The following is a 19,492-nucleotide window of genomic DNA, read 5'->3' on the forward strand; positions in this document are numbered from 1 at the left end:
CTATTAGGATGATTATTAAAACTTTTTGAGGGAATAAGTTTATGGGTTAAAAGGAAATTATCTCAAACTTTCCATTTTTTTCTCAACTGATTTCTTCAGTGAGACTTTTATTTTTAAAGTTTATCTATTTTGAGAAAGAAAGAGAGAGAATAATGCTTGTGTACAGGCAGAGGAGGGGCAGAGAGAGAGAATCCCAAGCAGGTCCTGCATTGTCAGCATGAAGCCTGACACTTGATCCCATGAACCCTGCGATCATGACCTGAGCTGACATTAAGAATCGGGCACTTAACCCCCTGAGCCACCCAGGTGCCCCCTCAGTGAGACTTTGAAATATTCTTAAAAAAAAAATTAACGTTTATTTATTTTTGAGAGAGACAGAGAGAGACAGAGTGTGAGCGGGGTAGGGGCAGAGAAAGAGGGAGACACAGAATCCGAAGCAGGCTCCAGGCTCCGAGCTTCCAGCACAGAGCTGGACCTGGGGCTCAAACTCACAAACTGCGAGATCATGACCTGAGCCCAAGTCGGATACTTAACCGACTGAGCCACCCAGGTGCCCCGACTTTGAAAATATTCTTAAGTACTGAAGGAGTGAGGAACACATTTCCTTCATGATGACTGGTGCCATAGACAAGATGATGGGCAATAAATGGGTAGAAGGTATTAGCCGGTGTTCTTTAGGCACTAAAGCACAGGTCTGCCATACAGAACAGTATTAGAGATGAAGTGAAGACAGCAAGACCTCCCAGAAGAGTTTGTTGGTGGCATGGAAGTCTGCTTGGTCATGATGTCTTGTTGGTGAAAACATACTGAGCAAATCACTTATTTTGTTGTTGATGGTGGTGGGATTCATTTAATATACCTGAATTCAATGTATATATTTATTGAGTAGTAGTTCCAATGAGGATGTTCTGCAGGGAAAACACAGAGGCCAATGTCTGAGGAGTTCATAACCTAGGAGTAGGTTAAGACAGGTAATAAAGAATAATACAAAGCAATGGAATAGTAGTAGTAATTGTAGTGTATTCTCAATGATTATAAGCTATTATGTGCTAACTGCCTTCTGGCATGATAACATGTACTCCTATCAAATGTATAAACATACCGGTTCCATTATACAGAGAAGTAAACTGATACCTAGAAAGGTAAAGTAATTGCCCAACATTACATCATGTATACAAGGTAGAGTCAGGCTTCAAACTGGAATTTATTGTATTCTATAGAGCAGGCATTTTTAACTACGTGCATGTGAGTTTCAAAGCAGAGGCACTTTCCAATGAGGCTCGGAGAAAATTAGTACAACATCAGGCAGAGAAGCGAGATCACAAAAATCTTCCTGAAGGAGGTACATTTTAGATGGGACTACGAAGGGCAAAAAGTTCTCCCATCAGAAAAAGTAGGTGAGGGGACGGAGAGGGCACGCAGATGAGAGAACACCATCTATGCAGAAAGAGTGAACCAGAATGGTTTGTGGGCACACAGACTGGTTGTGATATTAAAAGAAAAAGGCTAGTGAGCAAAGAGAAAGGAAGGAAAAGATGGGGGAGGTATTGCGAAGAGAAGGTTGAACCATCAGCTTGAGATCAAATCTCAAAGGGATAGGTCAAATTTCACACTGAAAAAAAAAAGCACATTTGGTTTTACAGAAAATGGAGCCAGTAAAGGTATTGGTACTAAGAAGTGGTGTGATAAATGCTGTGGTTTAGAAATATTCATCTGGCAATGATACATGGGATCAATTAGAAAAGAGAAAGACAAGATAGAGATTGGTCCTTGAGACAGGAACTAGTAAATCACTACAATAATCTGAGAGAGAGCAGGGTTTGAATAATAATTACAGGAATAAAGGATGGACACCCGGGGATAGTTCAAGGGTTTGTTGTTGTTGTAGTTACTCTTTTTGACACAGACTCTCCCAATAATTTGCCAAATGAATGGCTATCAGAGGCAAAAAATAAAACCTGATGGCCATTTTAAGCCCGGAAAAAAAAAGGTAAGTCTGGAGGAGGCTAACTTGGAGATGTGTCAAGGAATAGGTTGAGATCGGGAATGAGGTAGAATTTAGAAATGAGGCGAAGGCTTTTGGCACATATTGCTTGCTATTAAAAACAAACAAACAAACAAACCAAACACCCAACAGAAACCTCTTGTCCCATCATGTTAAGATCAAGATAAATTGAGTAGCGCTTCATAAGACATACATATTGTAAGACTATTTGGAGAACTCCTTCTAACAGTTAAATTTCTTTAAATAAATGTGTTAGTAATGGGTGAGCAGTTAATAGGTATGCTTATGATGTATGCAGCAATGTGTTCTAACCATTCACTGAACAAATATGCTGCTATCATGTTCCAAGACCTGTACGAAGTGTCAGGAATCCCTTGGAGGATTCCCAATTTTATATGGGAGAATGACACTTAAAATAAACTGTAGTATGTGTGCTAACCATAACTGCAGTAGCAATTAGTATTTACCCAGCCTTTCATTTAACGTTGTGCTAAGTGCAACTCCCTGTGCTAAATCTCATTTAATCTTCAAAATAACCTATATGATCATGTTACCCATTTTCCATATTAAAAAAAAATCAAAAGGTTAAATAATTAGCCCAAAGTCACATAGGCAGTGTTCAAACTCAGGATTTAATGAAATCCAAAGGTTCAGGAATGAAGGAATGGTTTGATGAATGCTGTGTTTTAAGAAATTTTATCTAGTAGTGATAGAGGAGATCCGTTAAGATAAAGAGAGATTGATATTCAAGAGAAGAGATAGTAGGTTGTTACAACAGTCTGAAAGGGAAAGAAGGTTTGAGCAGTGACTCTTGGAATTAAAACACAGGAATAGGTTCAAAACATTTGAGATGGACTCTGGAAATAATTTACTGGCTTCTATGTCACCTACGTTGAAGTGAGGCCAAAGTACTCTCCTTGGGCCAAGCTCTGTGGGATATCATGTTCTCCTTGCCCCAGGAGAATGCTGACCATGGAACGCAGCCAAAAGCGACTTCCTAATTCCTCTTCATTTGTTTCTTCATCATCCCATAGCAGCTGGAACCTATGTCCTCTCCTAAAATTATAATCTCCAAGCTTTCAGCTGCTAGCTGTGCGTTCCATGCTATTAAGATCCCTCTCATTCTCCCTCTATCCTACCCAAGAGCCGGCAAGTGCTGAGAGTTTCCACTTACTCTACTTTCTGAACTTGACCCTGATTTCAGCTCATTTCTCCAAACTGGCACTCACCACATTGTTTCTCACCAGGAAATAAAACACCAAAGAATACGGGAAGATGTACATAGCAGGTAACACTGCAGTCTAACTTGGAGACAAGAGTGGTGGGGGTAGACTGGGTCTCTAGAAGTTACTTAATTGCTCTAAATTGCAATTTATTAGCCTACTAAATGTGATAAGACTTTTGCAAAAATGCTGTTTTGATAATCAAATTATACGTATGCATACATACATTTTAAGTAAAGATTTTTTTCTTAATTCCTATACTCTATTCCTCTCAATTCTTTGTACCTGGAGGAAGTTTAGCTACTTTGTTCCTCTAGGCATAAATCAAACAACTGTTCACTCAACAGCATCTATCTACCTAACGTTTAGCCAAGATGTTAGCAAACTTTACCAAGAGCTAACATTGAAAAAAATGAAATTAAAGGCAAATAGAAGAAGAGTATTACATTCATTATGTCCACCTTCAAAAACAATCTTATCAAGCTTCTCAAAAGACAGTGCCCAGGAGATTTCATATACCAAAATTTTAATGTTGTGCATCTCAGTAATCAAAGAAATATAATCTAAACAGGACTACTATGTCACGTGGCTATAAATTGTAAGCCTCAGGAAAGTCTGCACAGTATTTCAGTGTGATAAAGGATGATCACATATTTTTTTTTAAAAAGCTAATTCCATGTAAAATGCCTGGCAACTATTAGTAACTGGACTGAATGAAAAGAATAGGTTGAGTACATGAATGACTGTCAACCTCAGAAGCATCACCTCTGAGCGCTGAAGCCAATAATCTATCGAACATGGAATTACTTTCCTGGTACAAAATGTGAAGCAACTTAGAAAAAATGACGGTAAGAATGGTGGTTGTGGTGGTGATGATCAGCACCCCCCTCCTCATAACAGAGACGATGGTGACAATGGTAACAGTAACAGTGGGAGCCAACAGCAGCCAATACCCCTAGGGCTTACTCTGGCCCAGGCACTGTTCAAAGTGTTTTACGTACACTAAGTCATTTCATCTTCATACCAACCCTCTCAAGAAGGTTTTAATATTATTTCTGTTTACAGACTGGAAACTAAGGCAAAGGGAGATGAGTAACTTGCCTAAGCTCATAGAACTGCTAAGCAGCGAAACTGGGAGCCGAACCCATGCAGTAGCGAAGGCAGAACTAGAGATCAGTGCAGAACAATGTCAGTGTCGGGTAAGTGCGAGAGCAAAGGACTTCATATAATGAGTTACTTACATTAAGAACATGAAAGATCCTGGGTGACGGACGGGATTCATTTCACATACATTGAGTAAAATATTGCAAGATGGTGAAAACACAATGCAAACTAATATTCAAGGAGCTAACGTCCCTGTAAAACATTCAACCAGAATGAACTCTGAAAATTCACTTTAAACTGTTGTTCAAAGGGGAAAAAAGCAATTAAGAAATCCAGGTTGCAGACGAGTTGAAAGACGTGGAGGCTCATTCATATATGTTTGTCAGGAGGCTCTCATATCATAAAAGGAAATAAAAGAATGACTAATTAATTTTAGAATTGGGAAGGTTTCACTCCACTATGCTACTCATCTTCATCTTCCCTATAAAATTAAGAAAAACAACAACTACAGATTGTGAAAGAAACAAACATCAACCTGAAATAACTAAAATACTCTGATTCACGTCAATACCTCAATGCGTCCTTGGTTTTCGGCGATGCCAGGAGTTCTGTCTGCACACCATTCATAACTTCTCCATCTTCTAAGTTCTGTGTGGAATCCTGTAGTCAAACAAACCCATGAGCATGTGGATGCTATGCATTTAGAACTGAAAATTTGAATAAAATGTCTCAATGTGAGGTAGCAAATGGTTTTCCTCTAGATATATACAGTATGCTCCAATTTCTTTGAAGACTGGAAACAGGTGTTAATCTTTTCAGGGCTTTCGATGTTCTTTTCTCTCCCATTTGGTTTCTGAAATACTCAAACGGGCCATTTACACAAGCCAATATGTTAAGAGCTGTGGAATACATCATTTAGCTTCCTGCTACTCCACCATAAGCTTTTGGGACTGAGTGTTTTACATCAGCAAGGAAAAGGGGTACCAGAGGGGAGGTGCCACTGACAGGTGGTGATGTATTGGCTTTAATGTACTGTACTTGCCTGCACCCCCTGGTGACACTAAGAATATAAAGAAAGCGAAATCCGTGGGAAAAAAAAGTTGCCTGGAAAGGTCACTTCGGTCAAAAGTGTAACAGGACTGTGGCAGGAAAAGAAATCCGGAGTTCTTATTTTGTCATAAGACTTTCACTCTGAGAATGATCTTCAGCAGAGAGAAACTAAAATTAACCACTTCGTTTCTAAAATGGTAAGCACTCTTCCACTACAGAAAGGGCAAAGGGTCAGGGAAGTAGAGTCCTCCAAGATAGTGGCGAAGTTGAGTTGGCTGTCACACAGGGAGAATGGATTCCAAAAAGCAAGTTGATTTAGAATCTCACTTGGAAGGCATTAGATTTCTGTGAGGCATCTGAGCTGTACTTTAACAGAGCGGTTCTGCAGATACACCACTCTTTAGAAGCAAAGTCACAGTGTTCTTCACAGACTCAGGTTTCGCCAAAACGACAAACCACACGGAGAAAGAAAGACCGGTTGTCAACAACCACACCTGTAAACAGAACATTCATGGATCTGACAGCATCACTTCAACAACAAGGAAAGACAATATATCAGGTCAGAGGTTGGGCATAAAGGAATCAGGTTCATATCTTGAAGAAAACAAGATGTGGAGCCACAACTCCAGCAGCATGTCATTGTGAAATGAGTAAAATGTATTTCACTTTTATTTATTTATTTATCTATCTAGTTATTTATTTATTTTTGTTTTATTATTTTTTAAACTTATTAATTTTTGAGACAGAGAGACACAGAGCATGAACGGGGGAGGGTCAAAGAGAGAGGGAGACACAGAATCGGAAACAGGCTCCAGGCTCTGAGCCGTCAGCACAGAGCCTGATGTGGGGCTTGAACTCACGGACCGTGAGATCGTGACCTGAGCTGAAGTTGGATGCTTAGTCGACTGAGCCACCCAGTTGCCCCCGTATTTCACTTTTAGACTGAGTAGCAACATCTCACATTGGCTTGCGGGTTTTGTGGAGGACTTGGTCTACACTAGATTTTTCTTTTTCTTTCTTTCTTTTTTTTTTTTTTAATTTGTTTTCTCTTTTCCACAGGGATAAAGAAAGGGAAGAAAATCTAAAAGGCTAAAGAACACTTTTTAGTTTAGGGCACCAAATTTTAAAAGATGAATGTCTTTGAAAGCTTTCAAACATTCATATTATTTTGAAGGGCTTGAGAGATGCTTACAGAGAAAAGAGACGGGCTGGGCAGGTTACAAAAATACTTAGGCAGACAATTCAACAAAGTATTTGAACTTGTGACTATTGCACATGTCAGAACACTTGATGGCTGCATTTGTCGAAACCATACTTTCCTACCTGACCCTCTTACACAAGATGAAGTGCTATGAAGGGCAAGGACACGTCTAGTCCTCTGCCAAGTACACAACACACAGAGCTCATTTAGTGAACGTTAACGAAGGCATGAGGTAGAATGGCATTGTATTAGTTTCCAAATGCTGTGTAATAAATTACTCCCAAATTAAATGGATTAAAAACAACAACAACAATTCTCTCTCACAGTTTCTGGAAATCAACTATTTAGAAGTGGCTTCGATAGGGGAATTCTGGGGCAGAATCGCTCATGAGGTTGCGACATTTTAAGATGTCAACAGGAATGTCAAGCACTGAGAGGCTTCACTGGGGCTTTAAGACCTACTATTTTTTTTCTTATAGAAGACACATTATGATATAATTCACATAACCCTTTTATTAAAGGTTATTTAATTTATTTAAAGGTTAAAGTGTATTTATTTAAGGGTTATTAAATTAACCCTTTTAAAAAGTACAGTCTATTTTAGCTTATCCACAGAATTTTGCAATCATCACCACTATCTAATTTTAAAACAATTTCAAAACCCCAAAGAGAAACTGCATACCCATGAGCCATCACTCCTCATTCCGCCTACCCCCACTCCTGGAAATCATTAATTTAACTTCTGTCTCGAAGAATTTATGTCTTATGAACATTTTATACAGACAGAATCATAAGATATGTGGCTTTTATCACTGAGTATGAGGTTCTCAAAGTTCATTCATATTGTAGCATGTGTCAATATTTCACTGCATTTTATGGCTAAATAATATTCCATTGTATCAATATACCACGTTTTGTTTACCCATTCATCACTCGATGGGCATTTGGGTTATTTCCACTTTTTTTGATTATAAATAATTTTGCTATGAACATTTGAAATAATGTTCACTTGTGAAACAATGTGGCTAAGAACCACAAGTTCTTGTGTGCATATGTGTTTTCATTTCTCTTTGATATATACGTAGGGGTAGAATTCCCGAGTCATATGGTAACTCTGTTAAACATTTTGAGGAACTGCTATACTATTTCCAAAGTGTTGCACAATTTTACATCCCTATTGGCAATAGATGAGGATTCCAATTTCTCTCAGTCCTCGCCTTTTTGCACTTTTTATTTTTCTTTCTTAAATTTGAGCTATCGTAGTGTGTGTGAAGTGGTTTTTATTTTGCACGTCCCCAATGGCTAATGATTTGCATTTCTCTACAATGACCAATGATGCTGAGCATCTTCCCATGTGATTATTGGACATCTGTACCTTTTCTTTGAAGAAATATGTAAATATTTATCCTTTTATTACTGAATTTTAAGCGTTCTTTAAATATTCTGTACACAGATTCTTTAGATACATGATTTGCAGATTTTTCTTCCCATTCTGTGGGAGACATTTCTTGAAATTTCTCAACGTGCCCTTTGAAGCACAAAAGTTTTTAATTTTAATGAAGTTCAAGTTATCTTTTCTTTTTTCCTATTGTCGCTAGTGCTTTTTGGCGTTGTATCAAAGAAACATTGCCTACTACAAGGTCACAAAGATTCATTCCTATATATTCTTCTAAGAGTTTTTTTTTTTTTTAATGTTTGTTTATTTTTGAGAGGGAGAGAGAGAGGGGGAGAGAGTGAGCACACACGTGTGTAGGGAGGATCAGAGAGACAGTCTTAAGCAGGTCCCACAGAGTCAGAGCAGAGTCCAATGCGGGGCTGGATCTTACGAACTGTGAGATCATGACCTGAGCCAAAATCAAGAGTTAGACGCTTAACTAAATGAGCCACCCAGGAGACCCTCTTCTAAGAGTTTTATAATGTTAGCTGTTGTATTTGGGCATATAACTATTTTGAGTTAATTTCTGTACGCAGTGTGAGGTAGGGGTCCAACCTCAGTCCTTGCATATTTAGCTGTGACTGCACCATCGGTTCAAAACACTATTCTTTCGCCATTGAGTTGTCTTAACATCCTTATCAGAACCCAACTGAGCAAAACTGTAAAAGGGTTCATTTCTGTACTCTCAGTCATATTCCATTGATCTATACTTGTGTTACAGTCTTGATTATCTGTTGTATACGAAGTTTTGAAATCAGGAAGTGGGAGTCCTCCATATTTGTTCTTTTCCAACTTTGTTTTGGCTATTCCGAGTCCCATGCATATTCATACAAATTTTAGATTCAGAACATCAAGTTCTGCAAGAAAAAAAAAAGCTAGCTAGATTTTGGGAAGAATCACATTGAATCTGTAGATCAATTTAGAGAGCATTAGCATCTTAATATAAATAAAGGCTTTTTCATCCATGAATGGTTAACAGTGGCTATTAACGAAAATAAATATTCTCTTTGGCTCTGTAATTCTTCATAGATATATAGCTTCGGAATGTCAAAGAAAAAATTGGGATATAATTTTAACTATCTTTGCCTCTTTGTTCTCTATTTCAGGTGAAATTTTCTTATTTATCCCTTGCTAAGGTAAGAAAATAACACACTTTCTGGTTCAAATCAACATGCTACAAGTTAAAATACCTTTTTTTTTTCTAGTTCTAGTTAGATGGTAAGTAAAGGTTCTATTTATGTCAACAACATACTTAATGCTCTGAGTATCTGGAAATGTCAATTAGAATCTGAAAGCAATATTGGGCCAATTGCAATGTGATAATCTGCTCAAGGGTAATTCTGAACTGACTGTAGTTTTACAGCAATCGTGTCAATAACTACAGCCTTAAAAAGGCGCACACACACACGTTCACAAACTTCTATGTCTAAGGCAAGAGTTCTATTTTAAAAGTAGCATCAAAAACTTTTTGCTTTTCCACAGCTATCAAAAAAGGACAGTTACTATAGTTTATCGTCTCACTAACGGGCAGTGTTTGTCACTTGCCAAAATCATTTCTATATACTGCAATAACAGAATCCTTTGATATTCTCTAGAGATGGGGCAGGCGGACAGAGGCTCGGGGCTTCCTGCAAGGACACAAAGCCAATTCCGAATTGACTTCAACAACAGTGTAGGCATGCAGTGCTTCAAGACTTATAGACAACAGCAGCTTATTTTTTGACAGGGTCCAAGAGATCACCTTTTTCCAGAAATTGCAAAATATCTGACGAGCGATAATTTAAGAGCGCTTGGGCTTTTCCTTCACTAAACTGCATGGTGAAAAGTCACGAAATCACACATATCTAAAAATGAATTTTTTTCCCCTCATAGCTTATGTAAATAATCTTGAGAAAAATCTGTAGAATTTGACTTTTAAATTGGGAAGTAAAGGGGCAAAAATAGTCTGATTATGAAGAGTGAGGGGTATAAACACCTGGTGCTGAACAGCCACTAGATTTAACTTTAGACTTGAGAAATATTAATTATGTGATTTCAGATCCCCAAACTTGCCTCTAGAAATAGTCAATGGTTGGAGAAGCTCTATACTTAATTAATAAAATTATTTTCTTAATGTTAACTTAAAAAGAGAGATGTGCTCCACTGCATAGAATACAAGGGTATAAAGCAACTTCAAAATTGTTTTCGTCTCCTCCTTTTACCCACATTACAATTCTTTGCTCTCTAATAAAGTTCAGCAGGAGGTTGTGTCTGGCTGACCAGGCAGAGAGGCCTTGAAAGAAGCTTGTCCTTTATCTCTTTGATCAGAGCAGGCAACATATCCTATGTGGCTCTCACAACAGACAAGTTTAATTACTACAATTTTTAAAAAGTGAACATTTTTAGCAACACTTTCAGGATCACGGGAGCATTTCTGACAGCCAGAATGAGTTGGATTTAAACATCACTGCACTATTTTTAGCCTGAAAATCAACACTTACATAAATATTCCCAAACCAATTAGCAGCAGCTGGAAAGTAAAGGTGTTTACATTTAGTTAGCACTACGCTAACAACTGCAAGGGCTCACAGGCTGCATGAAAGGGGGGCCCAGCACCGGGCAGGGTCCTCCTCCCCAGGGCAAGCATGGTGTTGGCACCAGGCTATCATTTCATATCTCAGTTGGCAGAAGTCACCGATTTCATGCAGGAGAATGTTTTCGTGATGGAGCCTCATGAAGTTATACATCCCCAAATAGACTGAACACCCTTGATAAAACTTTTCGGGAAGAAAACGCTACCCAAATTCTCATTGCTTTTCCCTGGCTGACCACAGCTCTACAACAATACTAAAAACAGTTTTACAGCTCAGTTTTTCATGTCTCAGCTGAGAACAAAAATAGATGTGCCGTTATCGACGGATGCCTTTGACATATAGGTGAAAATACACAGCCTTGATGTCTTCCCCCCACTCAATGCACCTTCGCCACATTTGAAACCACTTGCCCACAAAATTTTAACTGCAATTGAGTTATGTTTCAAAGCTCAGGTGCATATTATAACAATATTTGCATTCTCAAAAGCCAACTGTAAGTTTCTTTTGAAATCGCACATGAATTGTAGAATGAAAGTAATAGAAAAATTATACAGAGAAGATTTGAACGTCAGGTTACGTGCCTGATGCTCATACATAAACATAATGTAAATGGTAAAATTAAAATTCTGGGCATAATTTCAGAATATTTGTTTTTACATTTTAGAACAAGAATATCTCTGCTAAGTAAAAACAAGTTGTATTTGAGAAGCACACATATGAAATGATCATGCATTTTGGTAGTCAAGTGCTGTTATTCAAGCCTGACCTAATATACACTCTTCATGCCTTGGGCAATGCCTCACCTTGGGAAATCTCTCAGTTGGCTGCACAGATACTACCTCAAACTGTTTCACTTCTAGCAATTTCACCATGCCCATAATTGACTTTATATGCATTTTTTCATATTTTTATTTACATATATTATATATTAAATTCTATATCCATATGTCTAGAAATTGGCAAGAATTTCAAATCAGAGATGTTGAAATGCTGTTTCAAGTTTCCTAAGAATGAGAACAATTTATTTTATTTTTAACAGTGATCCTCAAACTTTGGCATGCATTAGAATCACCAGGAGCCTTGTGAAAACAGATTATTGGGGCCCATCTGAGGTTCTGATGTCATAGGTTAGGGTAAGCCCTGTGAGTCTGCATTTCTAACAAGTTCCTGATGCTTCTAGTCAAGGAAACACACTTTGAGAAACACTGCCATTTAGCGACTAGTGCAGATCTTCAGAAATCCTTGATGATATTAATTAAGCACTGGAAAGACTGGTGCTGATGAGCTAGTCTAGTCCATTCATGTTATAGCTAAGGAAACTGAGACCCAGTTTATTGTGATAATGACAAAGCCAGAATCTAGGATTCTTGATTTTCAGCTCAGTCTTTTTTCTGTGTATCATAGGAAATAGCTGCTGACCTATGAATGCTGACATTATTTTTATGGATCCTTTTTCTTTCAATGACATTAACAAAAACTCTAATAATGTCTTGGATATATTTTATCTTTTTTCAAAGATCTCGAAATATGTCATATAAAGCTAGCTCCATATTCTTGATAATCTTAAATAATTTCTTGGGAGTCCTATTTTAATTTTACACATGGACATAGCCCAAACCAAAAAGATTAAGGTCTTGTCCACAGTGAAACTTAGGATCCATGTCTCCTAAAATTTAGGTCCGTGTGTAGGCGTGTTAACATATTTACATTGTAATGTCTCTTAGTTACGGATTTTATGCAAATAGAATGAAGAAACAGTATCCTGTCACAAAACATTAAAATACATTATTTACATGAAAAACTATCAAGTGTTTCATTATTCTGAAGATTGAGCTCTACTAATTCCATTGCTTTTAGATAAAAAGTTATTTTGGAGGAATACAATTAATTAGATCATAAATTATTAGTTCCCAAACCTTAACCTATGAGGTGGATGTGCACTCATACACACACACTGCTAAGGCACAAGTAAGTTACCTGAATGGATACAGGATAAGACTGGATGGGATTTAAATGATTCTGGACTTTGGAAAATACACTAAAAGCCAGCCGTCTTCCAGTGGACTGTCTCCTAGAGACTGCACAGGTGGAAATGACATGCTTCCCAGGTTAAATTCCAGTGACGACACAGAGGTGGCCATACCTTGTCTTCATCTGGTTCGTGTCCAAGAGCTGTTGCGTAGTTTGCACAGGTTTAACAAAAATACATTTTAAACCAATGCATAGTAGTAAAATTAAGCTCAGCTCTCAGACAAAGGACAAAGTTCCCAATACAAGCTCTCTCAGTGCTTTGCCTAGTGACGGGACACCTAATCTCTTGGACCTCAAATTCATTATCTATAAAATGAAGACAAGATTTCTATTTCCATTCCAGATATAAAATGTCCCAGTGCTTAGTGAAGGTACGCTACAGACTAAGGCAGGTAAGCCCCCACTGAAGAAATATAAAAATTCTCCAAGAGATCAATTAAGAGTGATTATTCATTAGAACAATTGGTTTCTTGGAAAGCTTCTCCTGAGAAGCAAATTCTCATAGAAATATATAATTTTATACTTTCTTAACATACTGATTCTAAATAACTTTTGAGGAACAATTGTATGGCATGAGGTGAAGCATACTTGAAATAAACCCTCCCCTCTCCACCTCATTATCTTATATTCTATGCTCTTTTCTTGGATATTTCCTTTCCTTCTCATTGTTAATAATTAGCACAGTTAGAATTCATTGTTACGATTTCCCAGTATTCAGACTGAGGTTTGAGAAGACAAATGGAATTTTTTTAATATTTTTTTTTTTTTTTTTTTTTTTAATGTATACCCTTTACACATTTTACCTGCTGGGGTTGTTGGTAATTTTTGCTTGTGTGATTCTGGTAGGAATTTATAAAGTGGCCTTGATAAAGGCCTGATACACTTGATATCAGGCAGTCAAAATCCAGTATGAATTTAAAGAGCAGGAGGATCTGTCTTATTTGTGGGATCTGGGTAGAATAGACATACTGACCAATCTCATCGAGGTATTAAATGATAACCACCATTGATGTCAGGATCAGCATGTCACCTGCTCTGATCTTTCCACAGAAGGCCAACACCAATGCATGGCTGTGTCCCAAGCAAACGTGTTCAATGAAAGGCTGCTTTAAAATCTTTAGAAATGCGGAAGTTCAGAAATTCAACAAGGAGATTCTGCAACCGCTATTTTAATATCCATTGTTCTTACACCCAGCACATTTCACAAAGTGCTGAAATGAAAAGTGGAAAATACATGTATTTTTTTCCAATACAACACTGACACAAACGTACTTACTTATTTAAAAAAAAAATTTTTTTTAACGTTTATTTATTTTTGAGACAGAGAGAGACAGAGTATGAACGGGGGAGGGGCAGAGAGAGAGGGAGACACAGAATCGCAAGCAGGCTCCAGGCTCTGAGCCCTCAGCCCAGAGCCTGACACGGCGCTCGAACTCACAGACCACGAGATCATGACCTGAGTCGAAGTCGGACGCTCAACCGACTGAGCCACCCAGGTGCCCCACAAATGTATTTATAACATGATCCCCTTTGGTTTATAATTAGATTATTGCCCCTACCCAAGTTAGAGCTAATTTTCCCTAGTTTTCTATATTATTAACCACTGCAAAACCACTTGAGCTTAATGCTGAGGTACAAGATAATGCTGTACGGGACTGAAAGGGTGTCAATACCGAACAACACAGCACCCTCTCCCATAAGGGTCTGCTTGAGATCACGCTCCCACCGTAAAACATACACTCAAAGGTGCTGTCAACATCTGCTTCTCTCCCATTTAATCCATTTAAACTGTACCATCTTCTCAAATATTTAGAATACAGAACTGTCAAAGTGGACAGTTTGATGCCATTGGGGCCTTATGTGTGTCTACAAACCATCACCCAAAGCTGGCAAATATAAAAAGACTTAAGGAAGTTGGGATAATTCAGCAATTACAAAAAAAAAAAAAATCCCACCTTAATCGTTTTCATTTTGCTGGCTTAAATATATTTCAATCAGGTATGACTCAGGTAAACGTACAATGTGCCTTTAGGCAAAGCTATACAAATTCCAGGTTTGGTTGGGAGAGGGTAAAGATAAAAGGACACGTTATTAAAAGAATAATTTTCATTTCCGTGTGCATTTTGCTCTTGCTTGCACAGGCACACTTCCCTGCTGGGCTTCACTATGAAAATCTTCGCTATGAAAATGGGATACAGGATATTTTGAATCCATAGACTAAGTCCATAAAGACTTGTTTCAGGAAGGAAAAAAAAATAGCACGAGGAATTATGTGTGTGATTAGCTGAGTGGTAACTTTCAAAAATATTTTTAAAAGAAAGTCAAAAGTGTTGAAAAACCCTTTATAATTACCAGATGGGGTACCAAGTTTACAACCCATCTTCATTCATGTTCAAGGACGTATAAAAAGTCTTTCTTTTTCTTAATGATTATTTATTTTTGAGAGAAAATGGGTGTGCGAGCAGGGAAGGAGCAGGGAGAGGAGACAGAGGATCCAAAGCAGGCTGTGCTGACAAAAGACAGCCTGATGTAGGGCTCAAACTCACAAACCCCGAGATCATGACCTGAGCCAGTCAGATGCTTAAGAGTCTGAGCCAACCAGGCACCCCCAAAACACTCCTTATGGCCTCCATCCTGTAGGCATTTTACTTTCTTCTCATCCAGCCCTAAACTCTCCTCCCCCTCCACGGGCACCTGCTCCTCTCCTATGACCTCCATATATCTTTCCACACAATCGTTTTGCCGTTCATCTTGTCATGCCTGCATCTTATTTCATGACACCTTTATTGGAAGCCTCTGGTTTTAAAAAAGCTATCTCACTAGCTTATGTTGGAAGACCAACTGAAAATAAACATTGGGGAAGAAGCTTCTCAGACAATGTAAGGGGCACTTGAAGCAATCTTGGCCATGACATATGTGCAGAAAGGAGAACAGCAGGAGGAGCGAAAGTACGGCACACAGAAAAGAAGTAGGTAAGGCAGAGCCAGCTGTGCTGTCTTGGGTGTTAACAGCATGTGGAAACAGCTTTAAAGAAAGTGCAGAGGTCTGAACTGCAAAGAACAGCTGTAGCCAAGGGTGGCAGTCAGCAAAATCCATGCTTCTGTGTTGTGTCGTGTTCTTTGCTTTTTTCTTTAGATACAGAGATACAATAGACAACTGGGAAGATTCAGCATAACTCGCTATACCTAGACTAGGTCATGTATTCTGATCACGTGAGTAAGCCGTCGTGCATTTCTGTCCAAAAACAAATGTTCTCTACTTAAAACTATACAGTGCTTGTGGTGTAAGGGGAAGCTGTGCCCCATGCAGAAGATCTCATTGGTCGAGCTGTCAATAGCTAAAATGTATGCTCCATGAAAGCAGTGGTCTTGTTCACTTGTATAACCCCAAGCCCAGAACAATGCTTGGCACAGAGTGGATGCACAACAAATATCTAGACACACCAGCCATGAGGAACACCACTGCTTGTCTAGCAAATCTCTATCACTCCTCTAATGCCCATTAACAAAACAAGCACTTTCTCCCTGAGCTCTCTGCACAGATTCAGTCCTGCTCCTCAGGCCACTTTCGTGCCACACAAAAGTTCTATATTCATTTCAGGGCAGGCAGAGCTTCCTTCGCGGGTCTCTCTTGCTTGGTTCTCACATCCTCAAGGTGGGGAATGTGTCTTTTCCATCTTGTATACCTATCACCTGGCACAGCCCTGAAATACGATGAATATTTCACTTTAGACATGTAACTAGATAAAGAAATCTTTTCCCTTAAAATACTTTCCCTTAAAGTCTCTTAGGTAACATTGGATAAAAAAAGAAAAAAAAAAATATATATATATATTTCAACATTTGTGAACTCTCTACAGCACACAGAGTATTACACTAGATTCTATGGGGGGGGGGGATTCAAAGATGAATATGACACTGTCTTTGCACTCAAAGCTGCAAACTAGCTGGAACTATTGCCAGAGGCATCTCTGGCAAGAGAATTTAAAGTAGAATTGAAAGCTAATCTTTATTTATGGATTGAAATAATTGAAGTAAAATAATGCACCGATTTGTACCTGGCTGGTTATGTTTCTTTATATATGCTTTTATATTTTATTTATTATAATGTAATTTAAAATGACTTCCATTATTTATAAAATGATTTTAAGCCAATATTTAAAACCACCTAAGTTCCATGGTCGCTGGAAGCTGGAGTTTGCCAGGTTCTTGCCGGCTGGGAAAGAAACACCACCATGCTGAAACCTCCACACCCTGAGCCTCTAGACCGGAGAGTGCTGATCATGCTGGGGACCTTCCACCAAGGAAGGTCCGTAAGCGAGGCCCCACTACTGAAGCAAAGCTGCTTTGTAACTTTTACTCCATGTTCCCCTCTTCTTCCAGCTGTCTCATTTCTTTAGATATGAACATAGGTCAAGGTGAAACAACCTCTTGGTTCAATTGTCTTCTTCACTGTTTTTCCCTCCTTGGGCACCTCCTTATCCTTCAATGGTGTATCACTTCCTAAATGCCTCCAAACCCTCATTCTCCTCCATTTTTTCCAAGAATTCCCTGAAGCTCCATCACAAGCTCAAGAATTTCAGCAAATATCCCCTCTACCACCTAGATTTCAATGAAAACTGACTTTCCCAACTGAAACCACTTCCTCAGTAACCCTCTGAAATAGGACATGTCCATTTTCTTCATGCTCCCAACCCCCATTGCAGAGCTGCTTCTAGACTGAGATTCTTTGTCCTCTTTTGGAACCTGTGGCATCCTTCCTTGCCATTCCCTTATCATTGCCTTCACCTATCGGTCTCCACGTTGGTCCTCCAGCGTTTCCTCCTGTCCCATTATTTTAATTAATTTACTCATCTACATCCCCCATGCCTTCTCTCATTCTCATCCTGGTTGATTTCTACTTCCCCAGGGCTCTTACACCTTCACTTCACTCTGTAACATCTTGTTTCTGTTTCAGAAACTATGACCAAAAGCAAAATCAAACACAGGAAGCCAAGGGTGGGGCAAAGCTAAGTCCTTATGACTCACCAGTGCGATGTCTTATGAATCAAAACATATTGAATGATAACTTAGCCAGGGCCAGCAAACCCATGAGCAAAACAGGATTCATTCAGTCCACACACACTTATTGTGGGTCCATTGTGCCACACACTGTGCTAGGTACTAGGAATAAAATCATATGTACCTCTCACCTTAATGAGCTTTTACAGAGAAAGAAGCAAGGCAGCTAGAGAGAAGATAGTAGCAACTGGCCTCACTAATAATTACTTCTGTGTGCTCTAAAATTCAACTCAACTAAGCAGCAATCAGATCCCAACTGTAGTGCTATTCTTTTTCCAACCTCAACCCCTTTCTGTGTATAACAGCTGGTATAAGCAAATACACTAACAGAAATTAATCATTATCAAAAGCAGTTTTAGTTTTTGGGTTTTTGGTTTGTTTGTTTTGGTTTTGTTTTGTTTTTTTGTTTTTTTTGGATCATAATCTCACCTGCAAAACTGACAGCAATGGTTCATCTCCCAGCTCAGACACACATATGCATATACGCACAGAATTGTGCATAAAACTTCAGGGCTTTCAAAACTCCCCAATCTTGACATTGATCTGAAGGTTAAGATCTGATATTTACCTGCTCATCTAAGCCCATATTTTTGACAGAATCATAAGAGATTTGTAGTACAGAAATAATAAATGTTTTCACAGACATATCCTTATATAGTGATTGTTACAGGGGACAATATCTGAATAGGGCAGGTGGCAGCTGCTATAGCTAAAAGGCCAGAGTGGATTTGGGAGGGTATCCCACTGATCACACTGCTCATCTACCTTCCCAAGAATCTCCAGGGAGGGGAGATGCACAGTACAAACATCCCTTCCAAATCTGCCAGCAAATGCAATCTTTTCTGAAGCCTCCTTGACAAGCTAAGTGATTCCTGCACATGGACTTCCCAGTGTGAGTGACTCACATCGTGCCATTGCAAAATTACAAATTATGACATGCTCTGGACCTTTGGCTTACATGCAGTATATATGAGATTTCAAATGTTAAATCTGTGAGTACTAAAGCTTCGATGTTCTTGACGGCTGCTCCATTTGTTGGCTATTCTGAGATTGACAAATTTCGCCCTCTACTACTTAAATCTCTTCCAACCACTGCCCCCAAGCCGTTACTAGAAATTTGTGGCAAAGGTATACTCTACAGATTTCTTAACTCACATTTAGAACTGCTTCTGTTAGACAATGATGATTTAATCCAAATCCTTGAATCCCATCCAAATCCACCAAATGGGCATAGCTAGCGGGGCGATTCCATGGGACAAGAAATTTAAGCAATTAAAACTGGCAGAGGATGAAACTCGCAGACTATTTAGAGTTTCTGATTCCTCTTAAATAAGAGCCACAATCCAGCCTTATGGTGAACTTCCAGAATCACGGGGCCAATATTCCACATAGCACGTACATCAGCGCCATTTCTCTCACCTCTACGTTCACCAGGCTTCAAGAACACAAGTACTTACTCTTAGTAAAGGTTGTTGCATCAATGTCATCTGAAATTCTCATGAAAGTTCCCATGGCTTTGACTTTGTGAAGTTGGAAGAAAGCAAGCCATGCCAGTCTACATTAGATTCTCTGCTTGAGTTCTGTCAGTGGACAGTGGACACTCATATTTATAGAACAAATAAGTCAGCAAGCAAACCAATTCACCCATCCTGTTGTCTGTGCACCAGACTCCACTTCTGCCTATCCTCCCAAAGAATAGTGGGCCAGTGCGCTTTTTCATAATTGCAGATAGAAATAACAAACAAAAAAGGAACTATATCTTTCTAGTCACTCAGCAAAATGTTGATTTATTAAGACTTACAAATATTTG

The 19,492-nt window shown here is 38.7% G+C and overlaps 1 protein-coding gene across 3 annotated transcripts in view; it reads right to left on the reverse strand.

Annotated features, from left to right (window-relative positions):
• The window catches only part of PARD3B (par-3 family cell polarity regulator beta), a 1,005,179-nt gene that overhangs the window by 464,114 nt on the left and 521,573 nt on the right, over positions 1-19,492 (reverse strand). For 2 of the 3 annotated variants that reach the window (XM_049615864.1, XM_049615866.1), the window contains exon 5: positions 4,904-4,992. The exons of the other annotated variant lie outside the window; for it this stretch is intronic. In XM_049615864.1, coding sequence (XP_049471821.1) covers positions 4,904-4,992 — 89 coding nt within the window. The remainder of the gene's footprint in view (positions 1-4,903; positions 4,993-19,492) is intronic. 3 annotated transcript variants of the gene reach the window in all.

The sequence above is a fragment of the Panthera uncia genome, assembly GCF_023721935.1.
Source record: "Panthera uncia isolate 11264 chromosome C1 unlocalized genomic scaffold, Puncia_PCG_1.0 HiC_scaffold_3, whole genome shotgun sequence".
Lineage (NCBI taxonomy): Eukaryota > Metazoa > Chordata > Mammalia > Carnivora > Felidae > Panthera > Panthera uncia.